Source organism: Stenella coeruleoalba (genome assembly GCF_951394435.1).
Source record: "Stenella coeruleoalba genome assembly, chromosome: X".
Classification (NCBI taxonomy): Eukaryota; Metazoa; Chordata; class Mammalia; order Artiodactyla; family Delphinidae; genus Stenella; species Stenella coeruleoalba.
Window position 1 is genome coordinate 81,720,068 of NC_137152.1, and position 17,037 is coordinate 81,737,104.

The following is a 17,037-nucleotide window of genomic DNA, read 5'->3' on the forward strand; positions in this document are numbered from 1 at the left end:
TATTTAAAAAAATCACCCTACTTAGAAATCTTCTTTGTGGGTGGGAGGGAGAGGAGAATGTGACCCAGAGTCCAGGAGACAGTAACACTTGGAATCAACAAAATCACCTGGAGTTAAATTGTGTAACTGTCAACCACGTCTCCCATCAAGCCTTGTTTCAATCATGGCATTCCAGAAGGATTTACAGTTGTTTTCCCGAGAAAGGATCCATGGGCTTTGCAATTATTGTGACTTCTGAAGTTCTTAGGTCCATGAAGCTCAGTGATGACGAAGTTGAGTCCAATCAAAAAAGAATACCAGGGAGTCAAGGCTTGAAAGAAACATGTTATTGTCCTTAAGTGGTTGCCCAAACCTGACCAGACCAAGTAAATTGTTGAAGATACAGAGGCTAAATGCAGATTGCCATCCTTATTCTTATAATTCAGAAATTTTCATTGTTGAAGTAGAATTGAACCTTCCTAGGATCCAGGCTGGAGTACTGATGACAGCATTTGCACAGGCTCTTTGCCAAAGTCTGAGGACCACATAGGAAGACTCCCACCGCCGACCTGCAAGAATAGAATGGTAGCCAGAGTTAGAATGCAGCAAAGGCTGCTGACAATGTTTGAGGGAATGGTTTCTGCCTCTGCTAGGCCTCTACTACTCCCAACAACCTTACATAAAAATTCAGTTATTGATTTTTTCATGTTCTTCATGTTCGTCTTCTCACCTTTTCCGCTTGCAAGCCCCAAATATGCTCCCAACTCTTAACCCTCTCAGCACTCAGCCTTGCCTACTCTATTGAGCACAGACAGGAGATGGAGTGCAGTGCACTGATGAAGTACTAGACTCTGAAGCCAGGCTGTCTAGGTTCCAATCCCTGTTCTGACATTTGTCCCAGCTGTGTGACTTTAGGCAAGTTTCTTAACCTCTCTGTGTTTCAATATTCCCCCCTGTAAAATGGGATAGTATCCACCTCACAGGGTTGTTTGAAGGTTTAAACAAAAATAACATATGTAAAGCAATTAGAAAAATGCCTGGCATATAGCAAGTGCATATGTTAGCTGCCATTAAATCCATCCAGTGTTTTCTCACACTGAAGAGGTGGTGGTTCTTATTGCCAAGGATAATCTTTCTAACTAGGCTCTGGGTCTCACCCTGTCCTTCCTTCCCTCATACCTTCCTCTCCCCTCTTTTTCACTTGAGACATAATTCACATGACTTAACATTCACCCTTTTAGAGTGTGCAGGTAGTGCTTTTTAGTATAACCGCAAAGTTGTGCAACCATCACCACTATCTAATCCGAGAACATTTCCATCTTCCCAAAAAGAAAGCCCATACACATTAGCAGTCACTCCCCATTTCCTCCCAACCGCCCCCACTCCCTGCCCTAGACAATCAAGTATACTTTCTGTCTCTAGATTTGCCTATTCTGAACATTTCATATAAATGGAATCATACAATATGTGGCCTTTTGTGTCTGGTTTCTTGCACTTAGCATACTGTTTTCAAGGTTCCTTCATGTTGTAGCATGTAATATACTTCATTCCTTTTTACAGCTGAATAATATTCCTTTGTGTGAATATACCACTACCACATTTTGTTTATCCATTCATCTGTTGGTGGACACTTGGGTTGTTACCACTTTTTGGCTATTTTACATACATTCACATACAAGTTTTTGTGTGGACATATGTTTTCATTTCTCTTGGGTATGTACTTAGGAGTGAAATTGCTGGGTCATGTGGTGATTCTATGTTTAACATTTTGAGGAAATGCCAGAGTTTTCCTAAAGTGCTGCACTGTTTCACATTCCCATAAGCAACGTGGGAGGAACTTGCCTACAGTTTCCCCATTTCCTCGCCAACTCTTGTTATTGCCCTTTTATTATGGCCATCCTAGTCCTGTCTCCCCTTTTGTATGTTTATTTTATTCCTATCTACTGTCTCCTGATCTGTCTATAAATATGCTTAGATCATCCTTAAACTAAATATGTATTTCCTGGACCCTACCACTCCTCCAACCCTGTTGACAATACTCCTCTAGTACTTCCTCCCTTGGCTTCTGTGATACTGCTTCTACACATTCTCCTACTTCTTCCCTGGCTCATCTTTCTCCCTTCCCACATAATGTACGCATTCCTTAATACAACTTCAACTATCATCAACCCGACACAATAATTAACATAATCTCTTTTGTTTATATGCTGTTTTACAGTTTACAGAACATTTTTAATATATTGTCTTGCTTATTATTCACGACAATCCTGCAAGTGAGTAGAGCAGGCGCTTACTAATATAAACCCCCATTTTACATATGAGGAATCTGAAGATCAGAGGGCTTTGTAGCTCAAGGTCCCAGAACTAGAAAGTGTCAGAACTAGCAGTAGGACCCAGGATCATCTGAATCTGAGTCACTAAGTGTTCTCTCCGCTGCCTTCCTGAAGCCTTTCCTGATCACCCCATATGGACATAGACTTTTTCTCCGTGTCCATGTACCTGCTTCATGGAGTGCATCATTCTGCTTGAGTTGATTATATGCATCTCTTGTTAAAATGTGTGCTCCTTGAAGGCAAGAACCATATCCTATTTTTCTTTCAACCTCCAAATCTTTTAGAATAGTGTGTGCTGTACCCTATAGAAGGTAACCAATAATGTTTGTGGAATTGAACTGATCTTCACCTGCCAACTTGTTCCAAGGATTTATCTAACACGATCAGCTTAATCTTCCCATTGGAATAGCTTATTTTATGGCTGATTTTCATGCTCTAGCATGTCTCAGAACCCCTCAGAAAACTGAGGTCAGGTCATCAGTTAACTAGTTAATACACTCCAAACCCTTGTTACTTTAAGTAGAGGTCATTAAGGCCCAAAACAATGCATTTTTTAAAATTTAATTGTAGTTGACTTTTACAATATTGTGTTAGTTTCAGGTGTACAGCTTCAGATTCTTTTCCATTATAGGTTATTACTTCCCTGTGGTATATGTTACAATCCTTGTTATCTGTTTTATATACAGTGGTGTGTATCTGTTAATTCAATACTCCCAACTTATCCCTCCCCCTCCCCTTTCCCCTTTGGTAACCATAAGTTTGTTTTCTATGTCTGTGACTCCGTTTCTGTTTTGTAAATAAGTTCATTTGTACCACTTTTTTAGATTCCACATATAAGTGATATTATATAATAGTTGTCTTTGTCTGACTTACTTCACTTAGTATGATAATCTCTAGGTCCATCCATGTTGCTGCAAATGGCATTATCTGAGTAGTATTCCTTTTTTTTTTTAAAGAAATTTATTATTTTTTACTTATTTTATTATCTATTTTTTGGCTGTGTCAGGTCTTGGTTGCAGCATGCAGGATCTTCGTTGCGGCTTGCGGGATCCTCCACTGCGGCGCGTGGGGGCTCCTCATTGCCGTACTCAGGCTTCTCTCTAGTTGTGGCCCGTGTGCTCAGTAGTTGCAGCACGCGGGCTTAGTTGCCCCACGGCATGTGGGATCCCAGTTCCCCAACCAGGGATTGAACCCACATCCCCTGCATTGGAAGGTGGATTCTTAACCACTGGACCACCAGGGAAGTCCCTGAGTAGTATTCCATTGTGTGTGTGTGTGTGTGTGTGTGTATCACATCCTCTTTATCTAGTCATCTGTCAATGGACATTTAGGTTGCTTCCATGTAAATAATGCTGCTATGAACATTGGGGTGCATGTATCTTTTCGAATTAGAGTTTCCTCTGGATATGTGCCCAGGAGTGGGATTGCTGGATCATATGGTAACTCTATTTTTAGGGTTTTTTTTTTTTGTGGTACGCAGGCCTCTCACTGTTGTGGCCTCTCCCGTTGCGGAGCACAGGCTCCGGAAGCGCAGGCTCAGCGGCCATGGCTCACGGGCCCAGCCGCTCCGCGGCATGTGGGATCTTCCCGGACCAGGGCACGAACCCACATCCCCTGCATTGGCAGGCGGACTCTCAACAACTGCGCCACCAGGGAAGCCCTATTTTTAGTTTTTTAAAGAAACCTCCATACTGTTTTCCATAGTGGCTGCACCAATTTACATTCCCACCAACACTGTAGGAGGGTTCCCTTTACTCCACACCCTCTCCAGCATGTACTACTTGTAGACTTTTTGATGATGGCCATTCTGACTGGTGTGAGGTGAAACTTCACATTGTAGTTTTGATATGCATTTCTCTAACAATTAGCGATGTTGAGCATCTTTTCATGTGCCTGGTGGCCATCTGTATGTCTTCTCTGGAGAAATGTCTGTTTAGGTCTTCTGCCCATTTTTTGATAGGGTTGTTTTTTCTTTTTTGATATTGAGTGGTATGAGCTGTCTGTATATTTTGAAAAGTAAGCCCTTGTCAGCTGCATTGCTTGAAAATATTTTCTCCCAGTCTGTAGGTTGTCTTTTCATTTTGTTTATGGTTTCCTTTACTGTGCAAAAGCTTTTAAGTTTGATTAGGTCCCATTTGTTTATTTTTGCTTTTATTTCTTTTGCCTTGGGAGACTGATCTAAGAAAATATTACTACAGTTTATGTCTGAGAATGTTTTGCCTAGGTTCCCTTCTAGTTTTATGGTGTCATGTCTTATATTTAAGTCTTTAAGCCATTTTGAGTTTATTTTTGTGTATAGTGTAAGGGAGTGTTCTAACTTTATTGATTTACATGAGGCTGTCCAGCTTTCCCAACACCACTTGCTGAAAAGACTGTCTTATCTCCACTGTATATTCTTGCCTACTTTATTGAAGATTAATTGGCTGTAAGTGTGTGGGTTTATTTCTGGGCTCTCTATTCTGTTCCACTGATCTATATATCTGCTTTTGTGCCAGTACCAAGCTGTTTTGATTACCACAGCTTTGTAGTATTATCTAAAGTCTGGGAGGGTTATGCCTCCAGCTTTGTTCTTTTTCCTCAGAATTGCTTTGGCCCAAAACAGTGCATTTGAATTGTTCCCGTTCTCTATTTTGTTTGGTAAGACAACCAGAACTCAGTCTCTTTGCCTCACTGTTTGAATGCATGTGGGGACAACAAATGTCTTCTCGTCAATTACAAGATCAAGACCCTTATTTCGCTGAAACGCCACAGGAAATTTCCTCACTTTTAAGCAAGAATCTAAGATTGGTGCAAATAGTTTTGGCCCCAGAGATCTTTCCCAAGAGTGTTCAACATGCTTTAATACTTGTCCTAAACCTAAATCTGCAAAATGAATCAGTTCTGCAAAATCAATTCTGTAACTAGAAGAGAATACACTTACTTGGGGTGGGTGGTAGCTATTGTAGAAAACTCATTGTCCCACATAGGTCTCCCAAAGGAGGTTTTCTGTTTCAGACCTGTCAGGATATCAGTGGCCTTGTCAAAGCTTAATGCTGCATGACCAGCCTGGAGTCAGAGAAATAGGAAGTTAGAAAAAGCAGGTCCTGATAGCTGCCTCTTCCTTCAGCCACTTTTAAACTTGGGTGCGAAGGTGAGAACAGGTAGGAAATCATAGGAAATGATTATTTCTAATCAGCATGCATTATGTTTCGTCTGACATTCATCTTGCATCTTGGGAATTAGTCTGTTGTTTGAACTCACAAAGTTGCAGTCCCATCCGGTGAGGAAAAGACGGTAGTTTAGGAAACCCACTTTGCCTAATTCCTCCATCTCCTGTTCCAGGGAAACCAATAGGTCATTGAACCAAGCAAACGCACCTGTCTCCCTGTAGATCCAGTAGAAATAGATCTGGAATCAGCAAAAGAGAATATAGCCTTATTAAGTGCCCTTTACAATGTGCACTATGGTGACATGATTATGTACGTATACACTATATTTGTTGATCCAGTCTAAGAGTGACCTGAAAAAATCACCTCTACAATACAGCAGACTTCAGGTGGCATTAATGTCCAGAGTCCTAACAACTTCCCTTATGGAAAGAGAACTCCAACGTCAGCTTTAGTTCAAAGTGATTTTAAACTCCAATTGAGAATGAAGACCCAGAGGACTTCCGGGAAGATGGCGGAAGAGTAAGACGCGGAGATCACCTTCCTCCCCACAGATACACCAGAAATACATCTACGCGTGGAACAACTCCTACGGAGCACCTACTGAACGCTGGCAGAAGACCTCAGACCTCCCAAAAGGCAAGGAACCCCCCACGTACCTGGTTAGGGCAAAAGAAAAAACTAAACAGAGACAAAAGGATAGGGACGGGTCCTGCACCAGCGGGAGAGAGCTGTGAAGGAGGAAAAGTGTCCACACACTAGGAAGCCCCTTCGCGGGTGGAGACTTCGGGAGGCGGAGTGGGGGAGCTTGGGAGCCGCGGAGGAGAGCACAGCAACAGGGGTGCGGAGGGCAAAGCGGACAGATTCCAGCGCAGAGGATCGGGCCGACCGGAACTCACCAGCCGAGAGGCTTGTCTGCTCGCCCGCCGGGGCGGGCGGGACTGGGAGCTGAGGCTCCGGCTTTTGTCGGAGCGCCGGGAGAGGACTGAGGTTGGCGGCGTGAACACAGCCTGCAGGGCGTTAGTGCACCGCGGCTAGCCGGGAGAGAGTCCGGGGAAAAGTCTGGACCTGCCCAAGAGGCAAGAGACTTTTACGTCCCTCTTTGTTTCCTGGTGCACGAGGAGAGGGGATTAAGAACGCTGCTTGAGAGAGCTCCAGGGACGGGCGCGAGCCGCAGCTAAAAGTGCGGAGCCCAGAGACAGACATGAGACGCTAAGGCCGCTGCTGCCGCCACCAGGAGGCCTGTGTGCGAACACAGGTCACTAGCCACACGCCCTTCCGGGGAGCCTGTGCAACCCGCCACTGCCAGGGTCCCGGGATCCAGGGACAACTCCCCCGGGAGAACGCACGGCGCGCCTCAGGCTGCAACGTCACGCCGGCCTCTGCCGCTGCAGGCCCGCCCCACACTCCGTGACCCTCCCTACCCCCCGGCCTGAGTGAGCCAGAGCCTCAGAATCAGCGGCTCCTTTAACCTCGTCCTGTCTGAGCAAAGAACAGACGCCCTCCGGCGACCTACACGCACAGGCGGGGCCAAATCCAAAGCTGAGCCCCTGGGAGCTGTGAGAACAAAGAAGAGAAAGGGAAATCTCTCCCAGCAGCCTCAGAAGCAGCGGATTAAAGCTCCACAATCAACTTGATATACCCTGCATCTGTGGAATACCTGAATAGTCAACGAATCATCCCAAATTAAGGAGCCCTGTGGATGAAAGGCTCTTGGTGCTGCAGCCAGGAGTCAGTGCTGTGCCTCTGAGGTGGGAGAGCCAACTTCAGGACACTGGTCCACAAGAGGCCTCCCAGCTGCACATAATATCAAACAGCAAAAATCTCCGAGAGATCTCCATCTCAACGCCAGCACCCAGCTTCACTCAACGACCAGCAAGCTACAGTGCTGGACATCCTATGCCAAACAACTAGCAAGACAGGAACACAACCCCACCCATTAGCAGAGAGGCTGCCCAAAATCATAATAAGTCTACAGACACCCCAAAACACACCACCAGACGTGGACCTGCCCACCAGAAAGACAAGATCCAGCCTCATCCACCAGAACACAGGCACTAGTACCCTCCACCAGGAAGCCGACACAACCCACTGAACCAACCTTAGCCACTGGGGACAGACACAAAAAACAACAGGAACTACGAACCTTCAGCCTGCAAAAAAGGAGACCACAAACACAGTAAGATAAGCAAAATGAAAAGACAGAAAAACACACAGCAGATGAAGGAGCAAGATAAAAACCCACCAGACCTAACAAATGAAGAGGAAATAGGCAGTCTACTGGAAAAAGAATTCAGAATAATGATAGTAAGGTTGATCCGAAATCTTGGAGATAGGATGGACAATAGAATGGACAAAATGCAAGAATCAGTTAACAAGGACCTAGAAGAACTAAAGATGAAACAAGCAATGATGAACAACACAATAAATGAAATTAAAAGTACTCTAAAAAAAAAAAAAAGTACTCTAGATGGGATCAATAGCAGAATAACTGAGGCAGAAGCACGGATAAGTGACCTGGAAGATAAAATAGTGGAAATAACTACTGCAGAGCAGAATAAAGAAAAAAGAATGAAAAGAACTGAGGACAGTCTCAGAGACCTCTGGGACAACATTAAACGCACCAACATTCGAATTATAGGGGTTCCAGAAGAAGAAGAGAAGAAGAAAGGGACTGAGAAAATATTTGAAGAGATTATAGTTGAAAACTTCCCTAATATGGGAAAGGAAATAGTTAATCAAGTCCAGGAAGCACAGAGAGTCCCATACAGGATAAATCCAAGGAGAAATATGCCAAGACACATATTAATCAAACTGTCAAAAATTAAATACAAAGAAAGCATATTAAAAGCAGCAAGGGAAAAACAACAAATAACACACAAGGGAATCGCCATAAGGTTAACAGCTGATCTTTCAGCAGAAACTCTGCAAGCCAGAAGGGAGTGGCAGGACATATTGAAAGTGTTGAAGGAGAAAAACCTGCAACCAAGATTACTCTACCCAGCAAGGATCTCATTCAGATTTGATGGAGAAATTAAAACCTTTACAGACAAGCAAAAGCTGAGAGAGTTCAGCACCACCAAACCAGCTCTACAACAACTGCTAAAGGAACTTCTCTAGGCAAGAAACACAAAAGAAGGAAAAGACCTACAATAACAAACCCAAAACAATTAAGAAAATGGGAATGGGAACACACATATCGATAATTACCTTAAATGTAAATGGACTAAATGCTCCCACCAAAAGACACAGATTGGCTGAATGGATACAAAAACAAGACCCATATATTTGCTGTCTACAAGAGACCCACTTCAGACCTAGAGACACATACAGACTGAAAGTAAGGGGATGGAAAAAGGTATTTCATGCAAATGGAAACCAAAAGAAAGCTGGAGTAGCAATTCTCATATAAGTTATATATATATATATATATATATATAGTTTGCTTGAGTGCAGTGTTTTTTGTTTTCTGTACTGAATTCATTAGCATGGGTCGGTATAAAATTTAGCATAGGTCAATATGTAATTTGTAAACTAATAAGGTCTTAAAAGTGAGGAATTAAGTCTTTTAAATTTAATTATTTATTGTAAAGAGCAGAATAGCATACATAAACAGGTGCCTAAGGAAAACTTGTATTCTAATATGGAACTCTCATGAACACCTTTTTTTTTTTTCTTCTAACGGTATGATAGTAGGCCATTTGTTTATTTTTATGGCTTTAACTTTACAACAATGAAATATTCGTAAATTTTAAAAAGTATTTTTCTTTATTTGATGCGGGTGGGATACTGGAGAAATGAAAGGTCAAACACCTATTGAGGAATCCATACTTGTCTATATATTGTGTACTTTTATTTCAAGAACTGATTTAAAATTCCTAAAAGGATGCTATAATAAGTTATTATGCCATTTTACAGACTGAATTAAGTGAATTTCAGGGAGGTATGAAACTTGCCTAAGGCTATCCAGCTACCAAGCGGTAGAAGTGAGAATTAAATCCAGGTATACCTATCGCCAAAGTTTCTGCTCATCTCTTTACATCATCCACTTTTAATAGCCAATGCTTTCCTGCTTACAAATATGACTGAGGTTGCCAGACAGTCAACATTCCTTTTTAATCAGATAGAAAAATTACTGTTGACTCTCTAAAGACATATTCCTTTTCCATTAAGTGACTTTAGTTGTTCAAATGATACTTCCAGACAGTAGTAATCATACAGTTGGGGACTAAGAACAGAACTCAGGGATGTGTCTAGCAGTCAGTAAAGACCAACTGGGCTCACTGATGATATTTACGGTCATTTCCTCTAGACTAACATAATCTTATTAATAAGACCCTAATAATTCACAGTACTGCCCTTGCCTGATTGTTTGTTCTTCTCCCTCTATCACTGTCTCTTTCCCCATATTATTATTATTTTTGGCAATTTTTGGTGAATTAAATTCAGGGATTAGTACTCAGGAGTACTCGTCACAAAAGCAGAGAATCTTAGCTCACACCAAAGGAAGAAAATAGAGAAAAAGTATAAATTATATGAATACACACACATACACACATGTGCCAACTATATGCTGCACTTCTCCAAAATCTATTCGGTATCTGCACATTTACTGTATATTAGCAGTAAGACCAGAAATGAGCGTAACGCTCTGTTTACAAGGCACAGAAAAGAGACCCAAATATGGAAATTACTAGCAATGAGAATGGGGAAGAAAGACTACGACAAGGAATGTAGATGATATTTTTGTTTCCTAGCTATGATGCCAAATATTGAACTTTCAACTTGAGACAAGGAGGCCATAAAAAGTTGTATTAGTTTCCTAGAGCTGCCATGACAAAGTACCAGAGACTGAGGAGGTTAAACAACAGAAATTTACTCACTCACAGGTCTAGAGGCTAGAAATCTGAGATAAGGTGTCAGCAGGATTGATTTCTTCTCAAGTATCCCTTCTTGGTTTGTAGATGCCATGTTTTCCTTTTGTCTTCACATGGTCTTCTCTCTGTGCATGTCTGTGTCCTAATATTTTCTTTTTATAAGGACACCAGTCATAGTGGATTAGAGCCCACCCATTTGACCTCATTTGACCTCAGTTACCTACTTAAGGGCCTTATCTCCAAATACAGTCATATTACCAGGTATTGGGGGTTAAGACTTCCACATATTAACTTGAGCAGGACACAATTCAGCTGATAATAGAAGATAAGAGTAATTTAAGCAAGTAAGTAACTGTTGTTTACAGTGAGTTGCTTAAGGATATGAATTTACTCAAGAAAAACAAGAAGAAATTACATAACACTGTACGTTATACAAAGATATTAAATTAATCATCATAACATCCTGTGAGATGGGCATTAAATTATACCAAGCAAGATGAAGCAACTTATCCGGAATTGTATAGTTGGTACTTTCCAGAATTTAAACCAGGTATTTTCCCAGTTCCACTCTACGTTTTATATTCATTTCATTAGTTGAAATGAATTTTGAGTCTTCATTTTGCTTAGTTTCTGAAGTTACATGGGGATAGAATGGAGTTGGATCTTTTCAGTGACATTCACACATGGGGAAGGAAATTGAGTCCAGAAGTTTCAGCAATGTTTCCATGGAGAACACTAACAACAGAACCAGAAACACCGTTATCCTTTTGGTTCAGTGATCTTTCCTGAAGCACTACAAGAATCAATCTTAAGAAGCCCAGTGCTTTCCAAACTTTCACCAATGGGCTCTGTAGGGTCCTCTAACAGTATCTAAGAGACTAACTAGTTTCACATCCCAAGCCACTTAAGACAAGGAGTTCTGATTGTTCTCTGTGAGGAAATCAAGTGACAATCATAGCTGGTGATTTAGGATAGTTTCTTCAGGGCCCAGGCAAAACCTAATACACAGTAATAATCATTGTTAACTGCATCTTTGACAAGGATTAATCAGGTATCAAAGAGGTCTATAAATTGGGAGAAATTATGATCAAAGAGAAACATAGACCACAGATATTTAATTAATGCTCAATTATTTATGAGTTTAACTTTGGTTAACCTAATTTTCCTTCTTCTAGACAATTTCCAATTCGTCTCCACAAAGAGACCAGAATAAGCACCTTCCAATACAGGATTTATTGTGTTGCTTTAATTTAAAGCATACAGTGACTTCTACATTCACTCCACCAAGTTTTGCCAGGAGAGAAAAGGAGACGTTATAGTTTGTCTTGAATTAGATATGCCACCATACTTGACTTAGCTCATCCTACTGGAAGCACTTTGAGGGCAGATTCTACGGTCTTGTCTTACATTCTCTACGGAATCAAGCCAAGGGAATCACACACAGTTACAGCTGGAAAAACATTTGTTCTGGGTTAATACTTTTAGCCTTTACCACCAAGACTTTATCACCAAGACCTACCTTTACAGTCTCTAAACAGGAGACCTTCTTGCCTTCCCTTTTCATATTGACTAGGAAGGTAAAGGGAAGAACTGAGAAGTACCCAAAGTCAGCTAGCAGCCAGCACAGATAAATCATCGGTGGAGATATTGTTTCTTTCAAAAGATATAAACATAAGAGGAAGTCCTAGTGTTTGAAGCAACCGTGCATAATAAAATTCCATGAAAACCTAGAAATCCAGATGCAGATCAGTAACATATTGGTTAAATAAGCTGTTATGTTCATGCAATGGACAAGTGTACATACATTAAGAAGAACGAGATACTCTTTTCTATGAGATTCTCTTTTCACTGAACTCATCAGTGCTGCAAACACAATGTTACATAATACTTTTTCTTTAACATTATATCAGGCATCCTCATCTTGTCCTGCATTTATTGCCAGTGTTACTAAAGTCTATCACTTACCTCTTTCTCTTTTAGACATATAATTTCTTCTTATTTTGGAAGCATTCATCAATCCCTATTTTACTCTTTCTTTTAAATTACAAATGAATATTGAATTTTATAAAATATCTTTTGGGGGATATTTCAAGTGATTGTATACTTTTGCTCTCCTTTGACCTTGTTATATGGTAAATTATATTTTGTTATTTTATATTATGCTATTTATTATATATTGTATTATGTTTACTAATGACATTTATTATATTATAATTACATTATTTTTAAGGTAGCATTTTGTTTTAGATAGACAAAACAACCAGTGGGATAGGAAGCATCTTAAAATTAGATGCGAGAGCATAAGGGAATTGAGATTAAAATAAAATTCACGTTTTGGATCAGCAGCAAAAATTATTCAACAAAAGTGGGAAAATATGGCTATCATAGAATTACTAAATTCTAGATACAGCAACTAGTTAAAAGTGAAAAAATAATGAAAGTGTAAAAGTATCAGAAACCTGGGAGACTTGAAATAAATTATTCATGAGGAATACCTTTCTAAGATACAAAGAAAAAAGGATACATTTAATTATATAAGAATTAAAATTTTCCTCATGGCAAAATGCACTACAAAGGTCAGAAAACAAGCAAAAGAAATTGGGAAATAAATTTAGAAATGGATATGCCTTCTTTACAACTTTTGAGAGAAGCACATGTTTCTTTTTCCTTTAACCTGTTATGTGGGTATTAATCTATAATGTAAGTGCATGGTTCCTTTCCTTTAACCTGTAATGTGAGATTTAATCTATATGGTAAGTGCATGGTTCCTTTCCTTTCATCTGTAATATGAGCGTCAACATGGGGCACTGTTTCCAAGCACAGACTTTGGATGTTCCTGTACTGGTCCCGTCACTGACCATCCACAAAAACTTACAAATGTTGCTTTACTTTCCTGGGGGTTAGAGTCTTAGCTAAGAAATGGAAGCAAAATAGAACTTTCCCCCAGGGATGACAGAAGGTTTAAAGGAGTAAATATGTAAGTGACTTGGCACAGTGCCTAGTACAAGAGAGATCAATATAAGTACTTACCAATTTTTTAAAGAGACACATGAAAGAAATAAAATGTGGTGATTTCAAAAAAAAAAAAAAATGAAGACCCAGTTCTTATGGTAAGTCTGTAGAAGCGGATGCCTTGGCAGGGAGAAGTGATCACTCACTCTCATAACTCCAGGGAGGGGTTACTCTCTTACCAGTTGTAAAGAGCTTAGCCCATGAAAGCAATGGGCCTATCAGGCCCAGACCAGATGAAAAGTGGTATTCGGGAGCATACCGTTTGTGTTTTGAGGTTGTGATTTGCATTCCGGAATTTGTACCAGATGGATTTCAAGATGGAAGCAAAGGGGGTGACCCCAATTCCTGCTCCGACCAACACAGCCACTTCATACTGGAAGACATCCTCACTGACAGTGCCAAAGGGACCATCCACCTTGATCCTGGCAGAAGGCAAAAAACAAAGGGCAAGTGAAGTCTCACCTCCACCCACAGCCTCAAAAATCCTCCCAGAGGCAGAGCTGTTCCACAGCTGATTGCTACCTGTTTATTTTAATCATACTCCATTGTACCAGACTTAAGTTTCAATGCGGAATTGCTTTCTCTTTTCTGCTTGTCTGCTTTCTGGTCTGGGTCTCTGCTGCTCTTAAGGACCTACCTGGGAACTGGTGAATTCTGTTGTTCAAAAGCCCTTATGAGATTTTCTGTCCAGTCCCCCACTGCTCAGATATGAATGGAAAATAAGTCCTCCTCTGGAGCAGAGGTCAGGGTAAAGGGATGCCACTCCAGGTAAGAGACTGAGGGGCAATTAACAAAAATATACTGTCCCACTTCCATGCTGAAGCCATTTTTGTGCATCTGCAATTCCAAAACTTTGGATGGGTACATGACCCATCCTATGAATAAAGCACAGAGGCCAAAGGAGGCAAATTCAAATGGCGACAGGAGCAGGCAGATAAGGTAAATAAGTAAAGCTGGAGAGCTGGTGATGGCCGTAAATTGCGAACACAAGTCTTTTCTAAAGGGGCAGCGGTTACCAAGTCCAGACAATGGTCATACTACGGAGCCAAGACTCAGCATTGTCAGGTTGCCTGATTCTTCAAGAGAAACCAGAAATGCCACTTTAAACAACTGAAGCATGGTTGATTTACAATATTATGTTAGTTTCAGGTGTACAGCATAGTGATTCAGTTATTATTTTCAGATTATATTCCATTATAGGTTATTGCAAGATATTGAATATAATTCCCTCTGCTGTAACTGGGTAGGTTGGAAAAGCAACAAGAAATGCCACTTTTTCAATGTGAAAGCCTCCATCCAGATTTCTAAATGTTAGCAACCAATTTGACTTTCTAAACAATCAGGGTGTGTGCCAAACAAAATATGTCTGTGGGCTAGATATGGCGCAGACTGCCTGTTTGCAGCTTCTGACATAGACCCAAGCTGATGATTTCTGCCAAACCTCTCTTTCCAGCTCTGTCCAGCTCTGGAGGAACTCAAATATATTGCCCTCAAATTCTTTTTTATTCCTGTCAAGGTGACAATGTGGCAATTTATTTCTATAATCAGGAAGAACACAACTCTTAGCAGAGCAAGAAGAAAGTGCATATTCTTTACCTTGGTAATCACAACCTTCTGCTGGGAGCGATAAAATCGGAGGATCCTTTCAAAGATGTAAATAATGACTGGTGTAAGGATCCACTTCCAAGACTGCACACAGAGACAATAAAAAGTGAGGTTACACATTAATCTCTTCTCTAGGATTTGTTTGTGTAGCAGTTCATTCCTTCATTCAATAAATATTTACTGAGTTCTCTGACATGTATCATTATTAAGCTGCTAATTTCACCAAAGTTTGAAGACGGAAATGGAAAGGAGTAATCCACAATGGCTTTGTTTGCTAATCTGTTACTCATAAAGCAGATCATTTCCTGAAATTTTACAGGTCTCACCAGGAAGCAAGAGAAAAGCACAGAAATAAAATACATGGTAATTATATATATTCTTAAATAATATTTAAAGTTTAATTTTAAGAATCTAAGACTATCTTCCAGGACAACTTGTCCAATCTGAAAAACCAACAGAGAAGGTAGATGTGAAACAGCAGCAGATGATTCAAAACAAAACAAAACAAAAAGGGAAAGTGTGTGGCTGACACTACTGGTAACAGTAATACATAAAACTTGGTATTTATCCATCACCTCTTTTTTCAGGTGCTCAAAACATCTAACATAGTAAAACACTTTTTATCTTGTCTACTTTTTTAAAAAGCAGTCTCTCTATCCCTGAGATCTTCTCAAAGGCAGCAGTTTGCTTCTATATGCACAGGAGCTACTAAAAATGTATTTCCTAGCAGTGCTAAGTCATGTTCTTTTTTGCCCAACTGCTCAATCACAATACATTGGAACTGTGTAGAATGAGGTTTCTTATGCTGTTTCAGGCAAGATACTTTCTTGGGTATCTCTGGGGAGGAAAGGGGCAGAGACAGGGACAGTAAATCGAAGAGTGGGTATAATACAATTTGATGCTACTTCTTATTTGGAAAAAATCCCCAGCTGAACTCAGAAGACATGAAAAAAATATATTTAAGAAGTGACTAGGACTTCCCTGGTGGTCCAGTGGTTTGGACTCCATGCTTCCAGTGCAGGGGGCACGGGTTTGATCCCTGGTCGGGGAAGTTCCGCATGCTGTGGGGTGTGGCCAAAAGTAAATTAAAAAAAAAAGTGGCTAATCACCAATGTGGGAAAAAAATGTTAGCTTTGAAAGTAATCAGAGAAAATGAATATTAAAACAAAATAGTATTTTAGCATCTCAAATTGGAAAGCAGTTTCAAACAATAATTCCCACCATTAAGTGGGATGCAGGGAAATAGACACATTCACATGTGCACCTGGGGGAAGTACAAATAAGTAGCATCTTCCCAGAGAGCAATTTGGCAAAACATCTCAACAGCCTTGAAAGCATTCCTTCTCTTTGACACAGGAATTTTACTTCTAGGAAATGGAGCATAAAATAATAATTAAGGTGTGCACAAAGTATATGAGTATAGTCATGACCCCTTATTTACTAAGAAAAAATGACAAAAATGGCATATCGGACTCCTCTGGTGGCACAGTGGCTAAGAATCCACCTACCAATGCAGGGGTCACGGGTTCGAACCCTGGTCTGGGACGATCCCACATGCCGTGGAACAATTAAGCCCGTGCGCCACAACTACTTAGCCTGCGCTCTAGAGCCCGCGAGCCACAACTACTGACCCCTTGTGCCACAACTACTGAAGCCCACGTGCCTAGAGCCCGTGCTCTGCAGCAAGAGAAGCCACAGCAGTGAGAAGCCCACGCACCGCAACGAAAAGTAGCTGCTGCTCGCCGCCACTAGAGAAAGCCCGCGTGCAGCAACAAAGACCCAATGCAGCCATGAATAAATAAATAAATTTATTAAAAAAGAAAAAAGTGGCATATCATACAGACTTTTTTTTGGCGAATACCAAACTGTCTTTTCTTAATTTTTATTTATTTTTTGTATTGAGATATAATTGACATATAACATATTAGTTTCATGTGCACAACATAATGATTCAATATTTTTATATATTGCAAAATGATCACCACAATAATTCTAGTTAACCTTTCTCACCATGCATGGCTACAAAAAATTTTTTTTTCTTGTGATGAGAAATTTTAAGATCTACTTTCTTGGCACCTTTCAAAT

The 17,037-nt window shown here is 40.6% G+C and overlaps 1 protein-coding gene across 1 annotated transcript in view; it reads right to left on the reverse strand.

Annotated features, from left to right (window-relative positions):
• Positions 1–215: 215 nt before the first annotated feature.
• The window catches only part of NOX1 (NADPH oxidase 1), a 33,432-nt gene continuing 16,610 nt past the window's right edge, over positions 216–17,037 (reverse strand). Inside the window, 7 exon segments of the mRNA XM_079910651.1 lie at positions 216–548; positions 5,233–5,357; positions 5,553–5,699; positions 13,607–13,769; positions 13,985–14,049; positions 14,053–14,220; positions 14,944–15,036. Of these exon segments, the coding sequence (XP_079766777.1) occupies positions 422–548; positions 5,233–5,357; positions 5,553–5,699; positions 13,607–13,769; positions 13,985–14,049; positions 14,053–14,220; positions 14,944–15,036 (888 nt within the window). The 3' untranslated portion in view covers positions 216–421.